The following is a 24,603-nucleotide window of genomic DNA, read 5'->3' on the forward strand; positions in this document are numbered from 1 at the left end:
TTTCCCTCTTCGCCGTCGTCCTTGCCCGCTGTGTCATTCTTTCCTCGCTCGATCTCCTATCGATCTCTGCTACCTTTTGGCGGCAAAAACGCGGGCACACGGAGACGCATTACTGGCCGCGTCGTTATAATTCGTCACTGTCGCGTAATGATACGTGAATGTGCGCGCCCACTCTTATATGCTTTCTTTCTGCTCTTCCTGCCATTACCATTGAAGGGCTCTGCGGAGGTTGTCGATGGCCTTAACCATCATGCGGAGGTCCCCTCCTCCCCCCGCCGCGTCGTGGCGTGAAAGGATCGCCAGTTCGCGATCAATAGTTCATTACGAGAAACAAAAATGCGCAGCCCGACAATGGCACGATCCGTGGCCGCATCGAACAATCGACCTAACTATATATATACGTCTTCTCTCTCTTCCTCTCTCTCTCTCTATCCCGCGGCGAATAACGCGAGACGTGTTGCTGGAGTGCTACGGGAAAATGTACGAGACCACGAGAGACGAGGGAGAGACGAAGAATAAGTCGGAGAAAGAGAAAGGGAGAAAAAGAAAAGAAAGTGAAGAAAGAAAGGATGCGGAGAACAAGGAGAAAGAGAAGATCGAGACGAAGCGTTGGGTGGCTCAGCCAATTCGAGGATTGAGTATATATAATATATATATGATGAAAGGAAGAGACCAAAGCTTCGATATAATAGTGAGGCAACGAGTTATGGAAGCATATCTTCCGTACAGAGGAGAAAAGGCCCAGGATGGTTACGCAAGCGATGAGATCTATTCACTCCATATATTACGGGCCATTATGGATCGTAGTGGCATAGTGAACCATTCCATTTCGATTGCATGTTATTGGTAGGTTTCGTGATATCACCCACATGTAATCCTACAAATCTCCGCGATAACTTGCATTTTCGTTTGTGCAACCAACGGTTAATTGTATATTGAATTATATATTAAAGAGATATTTATATAATTATAAATAAATTATAATTATAAATATTCTCTATGTGCAAAAAAATGCAGCTTTTTACTTATAAAATCCCGATATCGTCTCTGTTTGAAATTGATTGTTATATAATTTTTTATTATCGTATGCAAAATACGCATTATTTTCAAGTAATTTTAATATTACAAGAGTTTATAAATATCTTATAAATTTTCCATTAATTCCTTATTAATTATTGTAATCTTATAACGGGTATTTTATATTCACAAACTATTTTAATTATAATAGTTTTTGTTTATTTAACATCATTGTGTATATAATTTTTCTAAAGAATTAGATCAAAGAGGCACGATCATTAATATATCAAAGTCGCAAAGTTATACTAATTGCATATGTTAAATCATATTTCTTCTCACATACAATTGCATCTGTAGAATGTATATTACTATATCTTTTAAAAATAAATATCTTATTATAGGTCACTCTTGTACACACAACTCTCTTTGCTATTAAAACTTTAGTCTCTCTTACATGAATTATAAAATTAATTTACTTCTCAGACAAAATAGAATCTACGTTACCAATATTGCTTAATTGATAATTAAGTACCGTGCTCAAGAGTACGGTTATAGGATACTGTTTCTTGTGATAAAACTATGTTACTTGGAGTGTTACTCGAGCTATAGACTAACTATTACAACGTACGATTGAAATTAAACCATCGGAATCCGAGAAGGCCCGTGTTAGATTATCCGGGATCATATTTTATCTTATCTTGGAGATTCAACTTGTCTTTTCGATGGACATTATTTTCACGGCTATACAGAACGGTTGCTTGTTCTGCACGGTGGTCGACTCTTTGAAAAACGATATTCGATCATTCGTATTAAAGAGAGATCCTGCTGGCACTATATATTTAAATCTTTAGGATTGTTTATTATAGAATCAAAAATGTGCGAATGAGCAAGCAACTTGAAAAAGAGTCGCTTTTAATTTATTTATTTTCTGCCACATTGTTTTTTTAATTCTTGAATTCCAATTTTTATTTTGAGAATTTTCTGTTTTATCGAATATTTTGCCTTTTATAATTTTATTTGTAAAATATATATATAAATTAATTGCATTTTTAAATTTTCGATAAACTTTTATTTTAATATTTCATAATAAAATGCTGTATTTTATTAATGTAAACAAAAGTATTATCCAAAATATATCCACATTAAGATAAATCATAAATAAAATAAATATTTTTAATGAGTAATTTAGATTTTTATATCGAATTATTATTTGAAAGAAATTTCAATTTCTCTAATTGATTGACGAAATGATAAGACTGTGCGATAATTCATTTCATTTCAAAAGTTTGTAACTACACATACTTTCACATACAAGAGTAAAAGATATTCAAAGTGAAAAATTTTTCTTTAAGATACGCAAGTAAGACATGTCCTTTTACTTTATCTAAGAGAAAATTTTATTACACTATAAATTTTATTATTTTTTACTAATTTATCCGTAAAAGCTTTTATGATTTTTTTGAGTTGAATTACAAATTCGAGCCCTAAATGCGTGTCTAACACGCTCATTCCGAGATGTCAGTCGCGCTGTAAATGATTCGAGCGAACAGTCCTCGGCGGTGTCGTTACGCCGCATAAAAGATTCTCGCTTTGCATCCATCGTTCCGACGTATGTACATCGGTTCACGATCAAGGAATTCCATGGATTCCCTTGTTAGAGGCAGGTGCACGCTCTACTCTTATCCCCAGGTTCCTCGCGATCCATTGCCGTCTTTGCTCTCGAAGAAGTCTGGCGTGCCTCAAAGTCTGTCGTCACGAGACGAGAAAAACGACGAAGACATACATATTTCGAAAATGTCGTTACTCAGCGAACGTGAATGGAGAAGCTTAAGAGAAAGCAACGATTCGAGCAAAGAGGCGGCTCGACAAAAGGGCTTCGATAAAATAAACAAGTTTACTTTATGAGTTATCCGCGAGGCGAGACTTATATGCCGTGAGATGAAAGCTGAGGACAAGAAGAGAGAGAGACCCGATTTGATCGGCTCGTTCTGGCTGTCTAATTTTTAATTTGTGTCTCGTTGCCGAGTGATGCCGCTCGTTGGCCGGTGTTACACCTGGAGTTTAATCGCGTTTTTCGATTTCGTTGTCACCTACGATGCGGATTTGTTCAGTTGCCGAGAGATGTTTCGTGACTTAATGAGTATAACAAATATAAAATGATCTTAATGCGACAACATATAACTAAATTGAGTGTGCAAAGCTGAATTAAAATAAAATGTTTGCAATTTTTTTCTTTTTTTCTATAAAATATTTTTATAAAATGATAATAATGAAAAATAAAAATTAGGTTTTTCTCGAAAGACACATTTTTTTAATGTTGATTTGTGAGTACAATATTTTGCCTACGTGTTAATTAATTTTTCTGTATGTTTTCATGTATGTATAGATTCCAATTTAAATTAAAAATTTTAATTTACTTAATATAATGTGTTTAGAGACACTGATTTCATTATGTTGCGACTCGTCTTGTAGGTAATGTGAATAATTGCGACAGGGACAAAAGCGCGGATACAATCATATTTGTTTTTTTATTGGAAAACATACTTAAATATTATCGAGGAAGACATTGCGGGACGATAATAGCGACGAGGGACAACAAATTTCAACGTTGCACATGCGATTACCGCCCATTGCTAGCATGAAATCGAATAACGGATACGTTCATAAATGTCCGATAATTCAGCGTGCGGTATCGCGGGAACGCGGAGCTAAAACGTCATAGATGTCATCGTAATTAAAATCGATTCTGATTATTTTATGACATGGGATAGGTTTGATAAAACTTACAAAACGTGCCACAGACGAGGATGTAGCTATCAAATATCAAATATTTTCTGACTCCCAAAAATAATCAGAGGCACAATTCACGTTTTATTCATGTCTTCCTGGCAAATATGCGAAAAAAATTCACATGCAAAAAAATATTCTTATAATTATAATAATAGTTTTCTGATGTAAACAATTAATTGAGTTTGATAAATGATTAGCAAATATGTGATATCTTGTACACTTTGCATTTAATTAATCTAAATGACAAAGACTCTGAACTATTTGTGAAATTTAGAAAGAAAGTTTCTGTAGCCTGTCCATGTTAAGACTAGTCATCATCGTTCTAGCTAAAAATCGTTCTAGTTATAATATCGAAACTCATGATTAATATTTGTCAAAAGCATATCTAAATTATCAGAAGGTATTATTAGAATTCACTGAATAAATCCTACATGTTATAAAAATCGTTCTAATAGATATATAAAATCTAATAGATACAAGAAATAGCGATAAATTTTTGTTGTGATATCTGCAAATCTACCTATATTAGCGAAACATTTTTTCGAATGCATTACCATGTTCGCCGATTACATTTTTAAAGAGAGGCGAGAAGCAAAAGGACGGGAATGGCATTCGCTTCGGGCGAGTGCGAAAGCGCGTCGAGAGGTCGTTTAAAACGTGACAAAATGAAAGCTCCAGACCGGTGACCATCTCGAAGGGAAATCTCGGTTCTCTCTCTCGCGTAGGTCAATATATTCATTGGTTGAGGAGACCCCATGACGCATTTGCCCGGTATACCTTCTTACGTATTGGCGCGTACTTAGACCATGTAAGAGTGGAAAAAGCACGGTTGCACGCGGCGTGAAATCGAGTTGACTAGGTATAAATTGTCCGGAAGTGGCTGGTCCGAGATGGTCCAACGCGTTGCATAGTCGGCCGGTTCTTCTCTTGACAACCTCCTGTGCAAGACGGACGTTTAACTCTTAACAGGCAAGACATCTCCGCCGATCCTCCGTAAATCGCTTTTATGATTCCTCGATTTGATGCTGCGAGCGGTTCTCCGGAAATTCTGCCAGCATCAGTTTCGTAAATACTATGGGCAATTAAGTTTCTCTTCATCTTAAATTACGAGGGGAATTGAAATTAAAGGAAAAAGATTTTCGTGTGAATATCCATGCTTCTTTACATAATATAAAACAATATATTCCTGGATTAATAATGTAAAATCATTTTCACTTCTTTCTTAATGCATTTTACATGAAATGCATTCCGAGGTACATGCTTGTGTTTCTAACTGTCAAATAAAATAGTTCTTAAACGACTTTAATAAATCTCCTGTATCGATCATCATCACATCGGGGGATCTTCATCCGGGAGGACATTCGATGCATAAGATATTTTTCGCGTCGCGATCACTAACTGTCCCCGAAGCTTACATTCTGACAAGACATAAAACGCGTTCCGGAACTCCGATATTTCGCGAGAATATGTCAGTTTCGCAGCGTCAGTCGTGTTTGTCGGTCCCGTCGATGTTCAGTGCGTCGTAAATGTCTGGTTGGACGGGTCTCGTGAAGGCCTCTCCTCGAGGGTCGATCGAACGGGTGCTCCGCTCGCACAAAATCGTTTATTGTTTCTCCGTGTTCGATCTCGCGCGCGTTAATCGCGCTCCACGGGGCTGCTTTATTGCGCGTTTACCTATCGCGCCGATACTCCTCCGTTTTCGCAAAAATTCGCGACCAGTAATAGCGACGGGCCTTAAGGCGCGAGAAATCACGCGCGATGATCGTACACGCAATAATCCGGAGAGGCGCAGTTATATTTCATGTCGCGAGCGAAATCATTCTATTGCGAGGAAACTTTTCCTGGTGCATTATTTAGCGTCCTTTTCCATTGAAATTTCGATTCGCATCTGCCACGAATTTGAATTAAAATTTGACCCATTTGAAATCATTTAGGAAATTTATTCGAGATTTTGATCTTGCTTTCGATTTAAATTGGTAGATTACTCCGATCCAAATAATTTGCAGATTTTATAAATTGTTTGATGACAATCATTTTTAATTTATAACTTGGATATTTAATTTTAAATATGATTGATTTTAATTCATCATAAGTTTGTTTACAGGTTTTATTTTTTAAATTGAAATTTAATAGACAAAGAGAAGGATTTGGATTGCAAAGTAAAGCTTTTTTGATGTGAAAGTTAATTCTTTTAATTTTATATGCACTTTTGTTTTTTAATCCAAATTAATAATTCAATTTTGAAAGATTTAAATTTTGAAAATTATACGTGTACATTTCACACCTGTTGCATTATGATTATTTAGATTAAGAGAGTTGCGATATATGAATGATAATTTTATACAATTTATCCTTCTTAATACTGTTAATATTTTAATAAAAAAATTAATTGATAGAATGTTAAAAAATTGAACATCCATGGTAACAATTATTGGCGCTCTTTGATCATATCGAAAATTTATTTTACGGTTATTTTTATATCAAAAATACACAAAATGAATGAATGAATACTTCAATTTCCCATTTCCTTTTCTCTAATTATAATTTCACTAGTTTGTGGTGTTTTCATTTGAGATAATCACGACTGAAAATGACGAATTATTGTGCGCTAAAGACTTACGGCGAAATTCACGGAGAATTACTTGATGGTCCCCGATACGACTCAGGGGGCAAAGCACTCATGGGCGGTAAAGGCGCTAAAGGGCGCCGTTCGGTATTAAATGTCACTCAACCGCGTCGTAAAGCAAAACTGCAGCTCGTCCAGTCAACGGCCCCGAGTCTGCACCTTACCGTCGTCGTTTCGAGATGCATTATTGCCAGCCATATGATATCGCGACGACGCAGGAGAGTTAAGGGTTAGAGGAGGACGGCGCGAAAGGACGAGGAGGAGAGAGGAACGAGGAGAGAGTCCTTGGTTCGCATGTGGCTCGAGCTGAATTCCCTTCGCCTTTCTCGGGTGCAAAGTTTAATTGCACCTGTTTTTGTGCCCCGGTGAAAAACGCGAATCGATTATCGAACGCTGCCGCGACTTATGCGCCCATATTGAACGATGCTTTTTATTCCCCTATTGTCAGTTAAAATTTGTTAGGGGCATGATATATCGCATATTCTTGATATCTTTGACTTGGAGAAAAATTGATTCTTCCTTCAGTGCACGTTGTTGATAAAAACTTGCAGAAAAACCAATGGATAATTATATCAGAAATATATTAAAGTCATATGAAAATGTCTCTAATTTATTCGAGTGTATTTTTGAATATAATTAACGTACTTTTATTAATAAATGATATATCTATATTCAATTCAATTTTTTACCTGTTTGAAGAGATATTTTTCTTACATATTTCTTATTTATCTCAAAACGGATTTATTTAATAATATTCTTTTATTTATTTAATAAATGTATATATTTTATTTTGCTGAAATTTTAATTCGGTTCTGTTTGTATTATTATTAAAAAAAATTCACGTTTTATAAGTAACATATAAATCGATGGTCCCTGTAATCGATTGCTAGCATTTTTTTCTCGACAACTCTATTGACATTCTATGGATGCACATTCGATCGTCGGGATGCGCATCTCCCGGTTGAGTCAAAGAGCGAACGATTGCGAGGGAGTGTCGGAAATGGGAATACGTTTCGTTCAGGCGATCGTCAGCAGGCATCAGGACCCTTGGTGAATCGCTCGGTCATCGTTCGAAAGAAGTCGTCACGGGGCGCGGCGCGTCGACGTGTTTCAGGGCCCCGTTACAAGTATCCTCGAGGATATAATATAGGTACAAGGAGAGGTGCGCGGACGTCGTGAATTCTTCTCCTCTCTCTCTGGTAGCCCGTGTCACCTTGAGGCACCGGGTACCTCTTCATCCTCGTCATCGTCGCACTCGAGGACTCGGAGAGGCGGACCACCTCGCGACTATTTAATGGATTGTTTCGCCCCGGCCGCTTCTATTTTTTTTTTATATTCTTTGACGAAGCGTCGAGGATGGTGACGTGTAGTAACGAGCAACGAATAACGCATAAAGGCAGCGTCGGATTATTCATGCCGGCGAGACTATCGGCCGGATCATGAATCCTCGTAACGATTACCATTCGTAATGATCGTCGCTTACAAGGCGCGTACAAATCGCATCCTAAGTACACCCTCCTCCTCCTCTTTGTACGAGAGCTATTACGTTATCGCGCCGGGTCTAATAGCGCGATTTCCCCTGGAAACGTCGTGTACGCGTCTCATCGTAATCGAGCTTTCATAATCATACCTCACGCGCCGAGCACTTATGTAGATACCTATGAATAATTACAAACTACGCGCGATAGGCTCTTTCGCCGGATATTCTTTCATCGGGAAGATATACATCTAAATCGCAAACGACGAATCGGGCAAAAATCAAGTAGTTTTATCTGCACATTATTTATGCGCATAATACATGAATATCTGTGCGGAGGAAGATTAAAGCAAAGTTTCTTTGATGTATCCGACATATTAAGGAATGCAGATTCATGTGTTTTATCGCCGCATTGTGTTATAATTCATTTTTATTTCACGATTATTCATTTTTGTCAACTGTATTGCAGAATGTAATATCTCGCTTGTGTATATTATTTATATATTTTTTATATATTATTATTTATTTTTTTATATATTATTATTTATATATTTTTTATATTTTATTATTTATTTTTTTATATATTATTATTTATATATTTTTTATATTTTATATGATTTATATATTTTTTTAAAAAAACGATGTTGATAAACTTTTCTCATCTCCTTTAATTTTATATAGATAGACCTTACATTTTTTTGAAAATAATAATTATAGAAAAATTCAAAATTATTAAAGTGCTGTTCAAAATACTTATGTTAATTTCTCTAATATTTTTTTTATTTTTAAATTCGCCTAACCGCGATAATCAGGAAATACTCGATTTCCTTCTGCAACAGACCGAGCTCGCCGAAAACCGGGCTTCTTCGATTATGCACGCGCGAACGGAACGAAATCGATCGGTGCAAGCGTATCGATCGACGTGGCGTTCCGTACAAAATTACCAGATCATTTGCGTGGCTGCGTTCGACTCTCGCAGGCGTTTCCTCATCCATGCTCGAGCGTGGTCGCATCTAAATACGACGTGACCTGGGAATTCAACGCACATCTTTTGGGTCAGAGAACGGATAGAAGGGGGCGGTATACATGAAGACATTAAATCGTATGGAGACCACCAGGGAAGCATCGGGGAAGTTGTGCGATTTACTCCCAGGTAGATTCGCGAGCTTTCGTTCCTCCATCGTTCTTTAACAGCGAGTGAGTGAAATGATTTTCAGAGGAGGAGAAGACACAGAGCGAGACGGGAGCATGTGAGAGGGAGGGCAAAGATGAGGAGCCGAAACGAAGCCGCTGAGAGAGAGACCATTGCGCGGCCGTGCGTTAAAAATGAAGACATTCAGATGGAGATATGATTCTGTATAAATCACGGCCGTTCTGCCTGACCACCTTTCTGTCTCCCCTTGCTCTCTTTCTTTCCCTTTCCTCCCTTTCCCTTCATCGGATCCGCGCGTGTATCTCTCCTCGTGCCGTCTTCCTCCTTCCTCGTCTTCTCATCTTTGCGAATCGACCCACGATTCTTGGCGCGTTCCCTTCTCGTTCCCTGCTCTTCGTTGCTCCTTCGAGAGGCGCGTGACCGGCACTTGCACCGGTGGCAAGGGGATTCATTTGTTTTATCTCGCCGATTCCAATTAATATTTATCGTCTATTTGCCTGACCGACGATATCGGGAAGATAATGGGCCACCCCTTTATATACGTTGCTCTGGCAAACCTTACCACCAAGGCCTATTCATTATCTTCTTGTGTTTCGGTCCGGTGCGGCTGGCTCTTCTCATCGGTATCTGCGTTTGATTTGTCGGAGACGGATTGCGTGAATCGACATTGCTGAATGCTGCTGATTGGTATCTTCTAGAAGCTACGCGTCTGTACATACATCTAGATAAAACCGGAGAGAGGTACTGTTTAATAGAACTGGTAATGGCAGCGCGATATCACGCTCAACGTATCGTTCTAGGTTCGACGAAAAAAGTAGAAAACAAACCCACGATTTTAATCTTGATTTATCGCGCCTGCTTCAGGAAGCGAAGTCGATTCGGTGTAACCTTCTCGCATTTCGTGCGTGTACACAATGTATGGCCGCGCTCTGACATAGCGTAAATTCGCTGGCGGTTCGAGCCTAGTGTCTATAATGAAACTAGATTAAGGATTTCCGTGCGAAGCAACAGTTTGCACGCGGAAGCATCGTTTTAATATGTATTATTACGCCGATGCACTTGCGCACCAAACGCAACAACGGATACGAGCCGTTCGCAGGGATCACATTTCAGATTTCCTCTTCCGCAATTGCCTGGAGAGAGTGCGAAAGCGCGTTTACACCTGACTACGCTAAATATCGTCGTGCCTCGTACAACGATGATCGCTTATGAGAAAGAAGCTTATACCGTTGCTATTCAGCGCATAAAATAAATCAGCTATGATCGGACAGGCATGATACAGTCATAGTTGCTGCTTGAGCGAGCTAGTTCTGAGTGAATAATTCGATATGAGGCATATTTGAAGAGTTGCATCGAGAAGTACACGGCTTTCAATACACTGGAATGTGCTCGGAGAATACTGCATCAGCTGAGAGTAACGATCTATCGATAGATGATAGACAACCGTTCATGAGCGGAGAGTAAATAGAAATGTGCTTTGATGCGGATCAATAGTTATCTTTACTTTATCAAGATTTCTGAGTCATGCAATGATAATGGTACTTATCTATCGCTCTTTAAACCCTATATACTTGATCATGTATTATACGTGCATTCGAATATACCTCTTATATGCATCTCGTCTTCATGACCTTATACTACGAAATGAAGGCCATACTAGTTTATCAAAGTTGCCAAGAATAGTTCATAGAGTTTGCGATGAGAATCCAAGGTTACGTGTGTAACCATTCTACGATTATTTTCAAGGATAAATTACTTACCAGAAATGCAACCTTTAAACGCTCATGGATGTTCATGCAGGAAACATTGAACAGTAGGAATGTATTTTGGGGAATTATATATCAGGTGAAAAATGAATATAAAATATTTTTTTTGAACATGTGCATATTGGAAAATTAATATAAAAATATATGCAATATAAAAATAAATGCAAGTATATAATTAAAATCATATTTATATCACACACAAGCTTTAATATGTATATAATATAATAATTAAATATACGTTTTATATATTTGCGAATTATAGATATAAGGAATTTAAGGGATGTGCAGTATAAGTGGGTGTTTTATCTAAAATAAAATCTAAATATTTGTAAGAATTTAGGTATTATCGTACTCGTTGAATCCCGAAAAGCAAAGAATGAGCACCGAACTGACGCGGTTCGGCCAGAGTCGTTGTCGGGTCATTCGAGAGGCGATTTAATATAAATCGAAAAGACGAATGGACGCGTCGGTGTGTGTATCCCTAGGCGAACATGTACTTAAACAGGCGTTTAACATAATTCATCTACTCCGAGTTCTCTCTCTCTTTTTCTCGCGGTCGCGCTTTCTTGTCGGCGCCGCCATCCCTTTCTTCTCGATTCTCTCTCTCTCTCTTTTGATTCTTTCATCTTTCCGTTCCTTCTTTCTTTCACATAGAGACTTAGGACTTTCTATGATTGCGTTGCATCAAGCTCGCATACCTGATCCTTTCTCCTTTCTTTCTGCCATGTCTTATCTTCTATCTTCATCCTTTCTCTTTCTCCTTGTCTTTTCTCTTGTGACCAGATAAATGTGCGTACAATCCTCCCTGTGTATCTCTCCCGCGCTGAGAGAGGACGAGATGCGCTCATATAAATGCAAAGTGGCTTAAGGAATAGTTGAGCACGATGCAAGCAAATTGCAGAACGAAATGTTGTGTTTCTTATGAGGGGGAATAAAAGTGTCCGCGGGCTCATTCATATGGGATGAGCAAATTGTCTACGATAGCAGACGAAACGACGATTAACGGAATACTTTATTTTGTTATGTAAAACAATTCTAGTAAAATATTAAAACGCGAGTATACAACGGCTTTTCAGCTTTTATAGATCATAAAATATGCTATTAATAGTTGCTAGACACTTTGTGTCTAATTTTAATATCTTTCATCCCAAGGGATTATTTCTTGTTCTTGTTTTATGCATATAAAAATAATGCATGTAAAAATATTTATAAAATTATAGTGGTTATATAGTAAAAAATTATCTTAAATTAAATATATTAAAAATATATTAAAATTAAATATATTTCTTTCCCTACCTGTGAAAATACTTAGTTAGTAAAACGATAAAAGCTTAACATAAAAGTAAGTTGAAACTGTTCAGATATGCAAGGACATGTCAAATTTCAGCTACGTTAACGTCTTTATGAGGTATCCTTAGGCGAACTGTCTCTCGTGAAGTATCGGTTTTCTGATACATTATGGTTTATATCAGCACAAGCATACTCGATAACGAGATTCATACTTAGTCATTAACATACGAACATTACAAAACGGTTGGCGTGCCGTTGCCTCGTTATCGGAGAGCCAAAGCGATTCGTCTATGTCTACAAAGAAACATTTCCACAGTGATTCAACGTGACTGCTAACAGTGGCCAGGAAGTCACACACCGTTACAACTCTCACCACATCCATATCCTAATCACGATTTAAACTCTTCGGACACGCCAACACGAAGCAATAGATCACCGTAGAATATATTAACACCCAATGCTTTGATGGCCAAGAGAGATAGATACACGGATAGATAGATAGATAGATAGAGAAAAAGAAAGAGATCGCCTAATTTTGGATTTCTAATATATCATTGTTACAGACAATTGTATCTATTAAATATCTTTCGATAAGAGATATTGGAGTTGTATTTGTGTATGTGTTTCAAATTGGGCACACAAACACACACACACACACACATTTCACATTGCATTTTCTATTAAAAAAATTCACAAATATGCATCTGATGGATGTTTAAAAAATATTTGAATAATGTATAGGAAATATTAAAAAAAGAATATTAAAATATCTTTAATCCTTTTACGTCAAATTACATAATATTTGTAAACTAATATTACGATTATGTGAAAATAAATAATTAAATTGATGAAAATTCTACGTCGTAAACACACTATGTTAAAATACACTTTAACGTTAACCAGATCTCTCATGTTTCAACAAAATTCTCTTATGTTTCGACAAAATTTTATTCACTGTATGAGAGAGAGAGAGGAGTCTCACAAATATTTACGTGATAACATTTTTAATTATTGTGTAACAATTGATAATTTACCAGTAATATTACATGCGGCAAATGCCATATAAATAGAGAAAGATTTTTTAAGTGTCTAGTAAAAAAGAAAAAGAAAGAGAAAGATTCATTTGTTATGAGATTTTAAGAAATAATATACACAATATTAATATAATACAATTCTAAGAAATAATATATACAATGTTTATCCACATTTCACTTCCTAAATTAAATAGAATAATTCTCTTGATACATTTGATACGTTATTTAACTAATACAATAAGTGTAGGACGTGTTTTACATTGTAAATATATGTGAATATCTTAATACATAAAACGTTATATTTATTACCTTTAAGCAACTTTATATTCAACGAATTGCTTGCTATTTCTAAAATAATACTAAAACATTATTTTAAAATGTTAATAAACTTGGAAATATTTTCCGGATTAGATAATGTTTATTGCATTTTGATCACGACTTTTATAGTATAAGTTGAGGCATCGTGAAGACATGATACGTAAAATTTAAATTTTGGATTTTTCGCTCTTTTGAACACTTACAAGTTTGCAACAATGAAGATATATGTTACTTTGTTAATTGCTGTTGCAATTATTATGATTTCTGGTATCATGACTGAAGAAACGTCTTCTGGTAAAGAAGTGGTTTCTACTAGTAAAGTGGTTACTATTAATGAAATTACGTTGCCAGTTATTTTGAGCAAACTAAAGCTAAAGACCGCAACTATACGCATAATAAAGAATTGGTTATTGCACTTACAACAAGTGGTATGAAAGCTTTTTATATATGTATATATAAAACTTGTATCATTTAATATTTATATTCTTTCATTTGAAAGATTGTATCAGTTATCGATGTTTGATAGTTTTTTAATATAAACTGCGCATTAAAATAATTATTTAAAAGCAAATAATTATATAATTTGTAATGCATTTATAAAATTTGCACATCAATGTATATGCATCTCTTCAAATAGTAATTCATAATAAGTATGTGAAGTGGAATTAAAAGAAAATTATTTATTTATATTTGACGAGAGAAAAATTTTGTGGAAGAGTGAAAAAGTGTTTCGTGAATGTAACATAATATCTTTTTATCTCGCAAAATATAAAATTATACACACACAAAACTGGAAATTAGGCGTTAATTACTTTGTTGCATTTCAGCTGTTAATAATAGCGTTAAATACAATCTTCAATGTTGCTTGGGAAGAGACATATGATTATCTATTTGGAATTTACGGAATGACGCCAATCCCATATTTCCCAATACCATAATACAATATAATACAAAATAATTGTATAATATCCCATATTATGATACAAGATAATCGACAGATTCTTCAACTAATGCAAATATTCTAGCATAATTTGACAAATCATTGTGTGCGTAATCATAAGGAATTACGAAATAATATCTTTTCTCTGTCAAATATTTGTAAAATAATTTGTATAATTAATAAATTATAATAAATTAATAATTATCATTTGTATAATTAATAAATTATAATAAATTAATAATTATCATTCTATCGTAAAATAAAATATCTCTTGTACTAATAAATGTTAACGTTACTCAAGTATGTAATATATATTAATATTTTATTAATCCCTAAATTGCAAATTTTGATTATTATTTTCTAATTTACTTATATTTTATTATAATGTAAATCATTATTTATATATTATATATATATATATATATATATATATATATATATATATATGTTTTAAATCACAATAGAGCATTTTATACAAATTAATAATTATATTATTATACCTATAATGAAGAGATTTTTGTTGTACATAATTATTATAATTTTTATTGAAAAATAGTAGTATATAGTGCAACAAATAACAGTTCCTGTGATTGATATACTTGATATTACTATAAAGTATTTAAAATTTAAATTTTGCGTATCTTGTCTTTTTTCCATGTGAGATATTCAATTTATAAAAATCATGGTCAAAATATCATAAACACAATCGAAAAAATTCTGAAATTTATTACGGTCTTATATAACTTTATTATCTAAAGATTTTACATAAAACAGACTTTTAGTGTTATTTTAGTAATATCAAACAATGGCATTGAATATAAAATATGATACAATGTTTATATTCATACTAAAAATTTTTTTGTAAGTCACGTAGATAATAAAATTATTATCTGCACTATTAAATGCATAATACTCAATTCTGTGTGTATTTTAGAATCACATATCATTTTCGGAATATGTTTGATTAATACTTAAGAAAAATTATAGGAAATACGCGAAAAAATATTCGTTATTTTACATAAAATTTTGAAATTATTTACCTTATAAATTAATGATTGTATGAAAATGGATTATTAACGTCAAGCGTTAAACTATAATCAATTTTTTGTAATTATTATTATATTCGAACGTTAGTAATTTAATCAAATATTTTAAAGTGTTGATGTCTGAGATATCTTTTTTTTTTACATCAATTCGAAAGATTCAAAAAGTATCTTAAAGACGATCCGAAAGACACAATACGAGATCATAATGGACTAAACCCATTGCTACCGCGCGCGGAAAGAGAAGAGCGACGTGTTCGTTTCGAGACGATGGCCTTGACTTACGATAGTGCAAACGTGGTTTTTAACGTGTCATCGTACAGCGGTGCTTTGTTATTACAAGCAGGAGCTCGTAAAGCAACGACGGCGGCTTTACCACAACGAAACGTGGCACGACGAGGGTGTATAATGTGCGCGGTCCTACATAATTACCGCGTCGCGGGGAAGCTTTACGACTACGCGCACTTGGCGAGCATTAATTTTCTCTCTCTCTATCTCTCTCTAGAATATGCCAACTTTGTAACTGGGAAAGAGAAAGAAAACAATCCGCAGAAATGAGAAAGAGAGGAGAGAGAGAGGCATCAAATTCGGAGGGAAAGAGATAGATTGTGTCCGCGCCCATCTGTCGCTTGCTACTCGTTCGTTTCACTTCCAAACTATCTTTTTATCTTCTCTCCTCACATCTTTTCTCTTTCGCGCTTCCTTCCATGTACAATACACCCTCAATATTAATTATTATTGGTCCCAAATTTAACATTTACATCTTTTTGAATTAATTCTTGCACTAGTTAATTCCTCACGTTTCTGAACGATTTTGCAGAACATTTGACATCACTTTGTAAGCGAGATTATTAATAATTTTGTCATTTTGACAATGTTTATTTTCACGTGTATCTTGAGAGATCTTGAGAATGTGGCTCTCGATGCGAGATTAAATCCTATCCGAAGGGAAAATAGAACAGTGTTATAGTCTCATGATTTACATATCGCTTTTAAATCCAGTTCATCTGACAATCTGATACAGAACACCTGCTACCATTGATGTTGTTCCAAGTATCTTATATTGCTGATACACATATAGATATCACTTAGAAATATCTGCCAGCTGATTCTTGCGCCAATTTCTCTTAAGCATTCTCTTTCGAATCAAATTATAATTTTAAGAGAAAGAAACAAAATATTTTATTTCTTCTTTTCACTTGTTGTACCTAAATAAAATGAAAAACTTTAATTCAAATATTTCCAAGCTTTTTTTTTACAAATTTAGATATTTATATTTAATAGAAGTAAAATATAAATTATATAAAATATTCGAAAATCTCCCTTGTCACCTAAAATAATTATTATTGATCGCACGACTAATCTCAAGAATTAACAGTAAGAATAACGCGTGGCAAGTCGATTGTGCGATCTCGTGTTGCAAATCGCATCGCGTTATGTTGCTTCCATTGTAATAACCTACGGCGTCAATCGAAGTCGCACGCGATGACGCACGGTACTCGTCCTCGGATGATGAGAGAAGGAGGAGGAAGGGACGGAAGGGTGGACTCTCGAAGTGCGAGCTTCGTCATTGTCACGAGGCTGACACTTCGGGGTATCGGGCCTCGGTCTGGCCATTAATAATCTTAGCCCGAACGAAGAAACAAAGAGGAGGAGCACGGAGAGAGGAGTGCGGCATGTGGTTGCGGGGGAAGAGGATACGGTACGCAACGCGAACGCGCGCGACGTCCGTTCACCAACATCATCACCGGCGCATGACTTCACCACGTACGGCGTATACGTATTTTACCACGTGTACGTATACGTGGTAGGTATGTATACGAATGTGTCCGATGCGTTCGATAGGGCGGGACACGGGCATAAACAATTGTGCATCGGCCTCGCCCCTTCCCGATGCGATGTAATAAAACGAGAGGACTCTCGCTGGACCTCCTCTGCCGTCCAGATCCCGAGAGAGAAAGAGAGAGAGAGAGGTTCGCCTCGTCGGGGCCTCAGGGCCAGGAATATCGAAATGAAGCGACGTCCGCGCGATATTTCAGCGAGCCACGGGGGTCGTATGCGTACGTGGCTGTGGTACTTGCGTATACCGTAAGTCCCGACCTCCTACGACCGCGTTCCGAGATCTCCGGCGTTCGATTGAAAGCGCTGGCAAATTTTTTTTTAATATCGTACGTGATCATTGGCAAGATTACGTCGGGGCACATATGCACACCTACAAAAAAAAAACTCCTCGCGCGGTCAATTCGAATAGTCCGTAATTACTGCGGCGAAAATGAATCTTGCAGTCCCTGTAAATAACGAGCGATTAATCAATGCAACAGATGTACGGAAACCAATATGTTTCTTCGACTACCGATTTTGCGTTTGTGACCTTTGTTTCTACAGGTACCAATGGTACGTTCCTTTCTACGCGAGATGCATTTTCTTTAAATGTTCGAGATTTTGTTTAAATTAGATAATAAATTATATAATAATTTGATAACAATTTAATAAGTATCACAAAGAATATAAAAAGCATCGTGATTCGAGATGATCTCAATCCCGATGAACGACATTCCTTGTTTCGCTTCAAGGCAATCCATATGATTTTAAGCAACTGAACCGTGTCGGTTCTTGTTCTGTTGATTAAACCGAATGGCCCATAGCTTCCTAATTTATTAGAACGCATTACCGAGAAGAATATAAAGACTTGCGTGCTAAATTAATCTTATACGCTCGACACACATTAGAAATGCAAGTAACATCAGAGATAATTAATATTATAGTGTATAAATATAAAATCAGAGGATTTAAATGTGTATATCAATACAACAATGTAATCCAAATAAAATTATAAAATAAATTAAAAGATAATTAGCCGGAAATCTTACAAAAATAAAAGCGGAGATTTATAAAGAATTATTTGGCTGTGTCAAATAATTTACAAGCAAGTATTGAACAAAAAAATAATGTAATTTATATCATATATGTATTAACATAATATTGATTGAATTAATTAAGATATATGAAAATTTAATACATAAATATTACAAAGTGACTGTTATATTGTTTCACAAACATAATATATAGTTATGTGCTGATTTTAAAAATTCAATTAAGCTCGAAAACTTTTTTCTTCTTCGCAACAACCATGTTGTTCTGAAAAAAAATTCCCAATTTCAAGGATTAAATAACACAATTCAATTCAAAAGTGCTTTCGTGGAACGCTTTCTTTCTTAAAAGTAGATTAATACCGCGCCGATGAAAAGCAACCGCGAGCAAAGGGAAGGAGCGAGGCAAGAGCCGAAGGAAGAGAGGAGAGGTGACGGTCGTTCTCCTGCGGCAGGGCGGACAATAGCAGCTCCACGAAGTGTAGCGGACAAACAAATAGCCAATTAAAATTCCGGTTGCACGGCGAACATACTTGTATCAGCTGCAGTACCAACCATTGTGCACCAAAGGCATGCGCGAGCCAGTGTCTGGATCGGTTGACTCGGTCCGGGTACCAGAAAGAAGATCGGTTGCTTACGACCAACCTTCGAGGACTATCTCCGCGGTAAGAGGAGACTCGTTTGCACCGTCCACTCGACTAAATCTTGCCTCACGAGACATCGTTATCGTCGAATCACGCTTTTATCGCGGTTGATTCGTGTCCTCGTGCAAAGGCCTCTTTTGCAGGCTTACGTTTGAGTATCGCAATTACAATAGCGTCTCAAACGCATGAGCTGGATTGTGAGAATCGGCAGGATGTCGACATTGATCGCGACAGTCGGAAAATCCCTGAAACGACGCTGAATCGATCCGTATCGTTTCTCTATCTTGACATTCGATAAAATTGGCATGATTAATTAAGGTGGAGAATTAATTATCTCGAAGCAGGGTGCGCTTCTCACCCACAGCGCTCAACTATAAGTGTCAGATTTGAAATTACTTTCTCACCTTCGATCCTACCATCTTCTCCATCCGACATGAATGTTATTAGAAAATCGTTTAATTGGTAGATACTGATTTTAACTGGCATTATGAATGGCTACGAGCGTCACGGGGTCATTAAAAAGATATAAAACGTATTATCCTATTACAATCCTACGGGGCAACCTAGAGAGGTAACCGCTGCCGAGGGAATCGAACGAGGTAGCGAGATCAATCGCGGAGATCACAGAGGTTGCTTTATCGATTCGGGGTCGTGTGCAAATTGTATTCCCTAAAACTCTTCGGACATTAAGTGAAAAATCGCGCAGATGCAACGGCCGATCGATATCCACCGATATTCGACGATTCCCCGCGTTCGACGCGGTGAGAATGAACGATTACTAAATTACAACGCGCCCTTAGATACGATCGGCGGGCCATAATTGCAGGACTATTCATACATTATTGGCTCGTATATTATTTGACGCGATTCAATAACTCTGCAGCGGGACGGTCGATGGTATCTCTCCGTCGTTAAGGCGCATTCGCAATATCGATCGGCTCTGATGAATGGCCGTGTTTAAGGTCGTCATTTTTCCCGGCGATTATTAACGTTAAAATTGAATGTGTCCGTGAGCGCGCGGATCGGGGCCAGGACCGCGTGGACCAACGCGCGAAAAACGAGACCTCTCGGGAGGCAGATACATCTTCGAATGTGTGTTAAAACCACGCGATACCCAGACTACCGGGAACGCCTCGTTTGCTACTCCTAAATGCAGCCGGGCATGATTTATCGGCGAACACCGAAAGTAAATGGAAAAGTTTTACTTTTTCAACTGGTCTCTTTACAGATGGTTAAGATTGTCGCTCGACCATTATATCGCGGGCGCAAAGAGTTACTTTCAACGCGTGCATAGCGAAGAATATATGACGTTGCGTGTTCATTTTCCTTTTTTTTTCGCTACGGCTTGCCTGGAGTCTTTAGGCCTGTCTCGAAGATAATGTAGCAAGTTGATGTTAATAATCTTCTCGTCCACTCACTTGAGAAAATAAATGATACGTTTGATGATTTTTTCTTTTGAGATATTCCAGAATTGTTTCTTCAATATTTTTTCAAAAGAAACATGATTACAAAGTCATTAAATATTAATAAATTATTAAATGTTAATCAATTAAATATATAATTATTTATTTGTTTTTATCATAAAGCTTCAAAGGCAAAATATATTACATAATACACTGAGAAAAAAAATTGTAAACTTGACTAAATATTTTCAACTAATTATTATTTTTTTAATTGAAATATTCAAGTATTTAAATTAAATACGATTATATATTAAATCTAACATGACATCTATTTAACTTAAATATTTCAATTAAAAAATAATAATTAGTTAAAATACTTAGTAGAGTAAAAAATACATTTTATTAATGACCTCCATATTATTATTAAATATTAAAGATATGTATGTATATTTCCTTCTATGGTAATTTATTTCTCTTTAAAGGAAAACGTATTCAAAACTTTAATAAAAATTCCTGGTCTGCAGAAACATGATTAAGAAAGTCACGTATGATTTAGCATGTGACACGAGGTTAATTATTTCATTCGGAACAGTCGTTAAAATCATATTCACTCGCTGTGATTATCTAATAAGTCTCGGCGCGTATTTTACGCATGCACACACAATCGTGTGCGTGGATGTATTCGCAAGAGTATAGAAGTGTACGAGCGACTCATGAAGCTACAGTGGACACAGAGGGGAGAGTTCGGAGGGAGTACCTGCACTTCTACGACGAGACTACCTGCGGCTAATTTACAGCGAGGCGCGCGGATAAGTTCCGCCGTTATTCTTCCAGCTAGAGTTTCTCTCTCGCGGGGGTTATCTCCTCTCTGCGAACGTTACTTCTTCCTCATAACGGAGGTACCTGATTCACCTTAAAAACCAATGCCTCGTTTCTGCGTAGGTCGATCCGGATCTGCATAAGCAGCAAGACTCGCAGCGCCGCTCATTTAAGCCCCCTTCCTGAGAAGCAGCGACCACCTCGACGAGCGTCCGCGGAGTTAATAACGTAAGAAAAGGGAATCACGCGATTGAGGTAACGAGAGTGGTGAAGTAACTGATGTATCTAAAGCGTTAATATAAAATATTCCGAATGAGAAAGGTGTGCAGGTACATGAGCAGTTAGTTAAGCGCACAGATGGGCGGGATCATATGTTTTCATTAAATATCTAATGGCTCACGCAGCTGTTCGGGAAACTAACGGGAACAACTGGAGCATGGCTGACGAAGCATCTGACGTTTCTAAAATGGATGACATTGTTGGGGAGAGCAATATCGATAGCAAAACGCAAGATGAAACTGAATGCAACGACGTAACGCTTTTTTATATCTCGACGAATCGAAAATTTAAAGAAATCAAAATACTTGCGTTCTAAGATAATCTATCTTTAATTAATTAGGACAAAATTCCGACTGTAACAACCACAAGGAACGCTCTAGTAACGAGATATCTGGGATCATGCGATGAATATCCGCATCGCGTTAAAGTTTCGATTATAGGTACAAGAAAAGTTGGAATGGCCTGTGCCATCGCGATCTTGATGAGAGTAAGTGCATGAGAAACAGTGTAGTTTGCAATATTTGATTATTTTATTTCGCGTGATTTCTAGCGAATAGCGAGTGAAGTTTGTCTGATTGATCAAAATCAGGACAAGGCTTCTGCCGAAGCCGAAGACATTCAACACGCTGGGGTCTTTCTAGGATGTCCGTTAGTTATTGGCACATCAGGTATTCCTTTTGTGATGAAAATTTAGAATTTAATTTAGATAAAAATAAAAACTGCATAATTAAACAATAAATCTATCCAATTGTATTTTTTTTTGTTATCTTTTTATGCATTATTCTTACGAAAAAAAAACGTTTCATCTGTCGCATTATCCATGTCAAAGTAAAACCAGTATTAAGATTGTCACCATGATTCACACTCCGGATGATCCCGTCGTTCATGCTCTATTCACAATCGTGGATCAAGGAATCGTAAGCGCCCGTGGGACGATGTAGGCCTTCCGCGCATTAAACGCAAGGCAGTCTCATTCACGACAGCACGAATTTTAGATTGATACGTTCGGACTGATGAGTCTGCCGAGCATCACCTGTGTGCCATCGCCTGCGTCGATCGACACCCATTTTAAGCGACGACCCGTCAAGTTGTGCTCGTCAACGGACCCCTGTCAACGTGCAACGGGTCAGAAACATCGGGTCAGCGATGTTCCTGTACAGGGAATGGATTCCGGGTTAAGCAGCAGAGTTTCGGGGATCAGAATTCTCTCCGGACCTGTCCTTTAATCTCGATTCTCATCTACTTCGCCGCAAACCGGACGAGCGTTTCCCCCCGAGTTTTTCACAGACACCATCGTAAATTTCGTCCACTTTTATTTATCTCTGCTATGATCGAGAAACTCCACGATGCGGTATTTTGTTTCTGTTTGCGACGTGTATGTAACACGCGGTTACCTCGTCCGACGAGTAGCCAGTTGTAAAAACGCAGTATTTTTCGTGGGAATTCAGGAAGACAGTCTCGGTAACTGGAATGATAAAGTTTGACCTGGTGAATAGTTTCATCAAATTGTCGCTCGTTTCACCTAAAAAAATGTGCTTTCGGTTCAAATTTTCTCGCATACAATGGAACTTTGTCGGTATTTATACCTATCGGATAGTGGAATGACTCTTTCCGATCTTGTCTCGTGCGAGGTAGCAATTACTGGAACAAGTGGGACGACTTTTTTACGGGCTTGCCAAGTTTATCTGTAACAACATCTTTCCCCGTCGTAAACGTATCTTCCGTAGTCGCGGTACCGCTCCGTGTTACTACAAGCACTTTGTGAAGGTGTTGCCACGAAGACTCTTTATTTTTCCGACCACATACCGGATTGTCTTCTTCGCCATCTTTATCGGCGCATCTCTTTCGATGGTAAATCTCTCTCGAAAGGAGAGAAAGTTTCCTATTCTGTCTGATCGTTTTGTATTCCACGCGTTTTCGAGGACTTGATTATTGCGCGATTGAATGAAATGTTCTGAAGAAAGGTTCTTCGGAAACGTGTATCTGATTCTGAACGGAGTTATTTCCCGTTTCGACTCCTTTCGTATGAATATCCAAGTATCTTCCACAAAGGGATCGGAGCGATTTATGCCTTAATTCTCTCAGGGAAAAAAGATATCTAAAATAGAATAAAATATACTCGCGTTTAAAACTTTTACGATAATCTGATAAGATTTACATTCCATGATAAGATTTACAATCAATTATATTTTAGATGTCTACAAAGTGAAGGACTCAACCGTAGTGATAATCGCGGTTTGCGAGAGAAAGCCTGGCGAGGAACTAAATGTAAAGCACAACGTTGAGGTGTTTAAGAAGATCGTTCCTACCATTGCCAAGTTGGCTTGTAAAGCTGTCTTGCTCGTCGTAACTCAACCGATCGACGTGATGTCGTACATCACCTGGAAGTTATCCAAATTTCCGTCAAACAGAGTGCTTGGCACGGGAACTCTGCTTGACAGCTCTAGGTTTCAGGATTTACTAAGTCAGAAGTTGGGACTAGCGCGCACGTCGATTAGTTGCATGAATATCGGCGCGCAGGGTGATACTTCTGGTACTTGATATCCCGATTAATTTTGAGAAGATATTTATAATTAATCGACAAGGATTGATATGATTTTATTATTTTCATTATTATGTTACTCAAAAAGATTGTAAACACAGATGCTTTATTTTCACATCGCAAATATATAATTCGTGTAAAGTGTTTAGTTATAAATAACCTAAGTTATATAACGGTGATTCTTCGTCTTCAACATCTGCCGTTTCACACAGTTTCCATATGGTCGAGCATTCACGTGGCGGGTACGAAGATACGCGACATAAACCCAAGAATGGGCGAAGCGGATGATCCCGAGAAGTGGCGTGACATCTCCGTGGCTGTAAATAAAATGTCAGTGGCTAAAATCACGGGACATTCTCGGGAGAATTTAGGGAAGTAATAAAACGCTGACTGTATTTACAGCGACGACGAACTTAATCGGAAGAAAGGCGAGAAAGGGCCAAGTTGCTGGGCTCTCGGCTTCTGTACCGCTGAGATCGTCGACGCCATCGTCAGAAATACTAAAATTGTGTTGCCAGCGTCGACATACATACACGTAAGACACCTATACATGTTTCGTAAACAAGATAATATTTTTTATAAAATTATTGAT

General features: G+C 37.0%; 2 protein-coding genes across 2 annotated transcripts in view; both read left to right on the forward strand.

Annotated features, from left to right (window-relative positions):
• Positions 1–24,603, forward strand: part of LOC145967210 (uncharacterized) — a 124,752-nt gene that overhangs the window by 92,038 nt on the left and 8,111 nt on the right. The window contains exons 2-7 of the mRNA XM_083091865.1: positions 21,314–21,722; positions 21,810–21,956; positions 22,020–22,137; positions 23,664–24,002; positions 24,224–24,341; positions 24,414–24,546. Coding sequence (XP_082947991.1) covers positions 21,582–21,722; positions 21,810–21,956; positions 22,020–22,137; positions 23,664–24,002; positions 24,224–24,341; positions 24,414–24,546 — 996 coding nt within the window. The 5' untranslated portion in view covers positions 21,314–21,581. The remainder of the gene's footprint in view (positions 1–21,313; positions 21,723–21,809; positions 21,957–22,019; positions 22,138–23,663; positions 24,003–24,223; positions 24,342–24,413; positions 24,547–24,603) is intronic.
• On the forward strand, positions 13,626–14,612 carry LOC145966526 (uncharacterized). The gene is made up of 2 exons (XM_083090639.1): positions 13,626–13,899; positions 14,299–14,612. Exons 1-2 carry the CDS (start codon positions 13,687–13,689, stop codon positions 14,407–14,409), a joined length of 324 nt encoding a protein of 107 aa, XP_082946765.1. The 5' UTR covers positions 13,626–13,686; the 3' UTR covers positions 14,410–14,612.

This window comes from Camponotus vicinus, unplaced genomic scaffold, assembly GCF_025532165.1.
Source record: "Camponotus vicinus isolate PSW18456_S1 unplaced genomic scaffold, iyCamVici1.0 SCAF_2, whole genome shotgun sequence".
NCBI lineage: Eukaryota > Metazoa > Arthropoda > Insecta > Hymenoptera > Formicidae > Camponotus > Camponotus vicinus.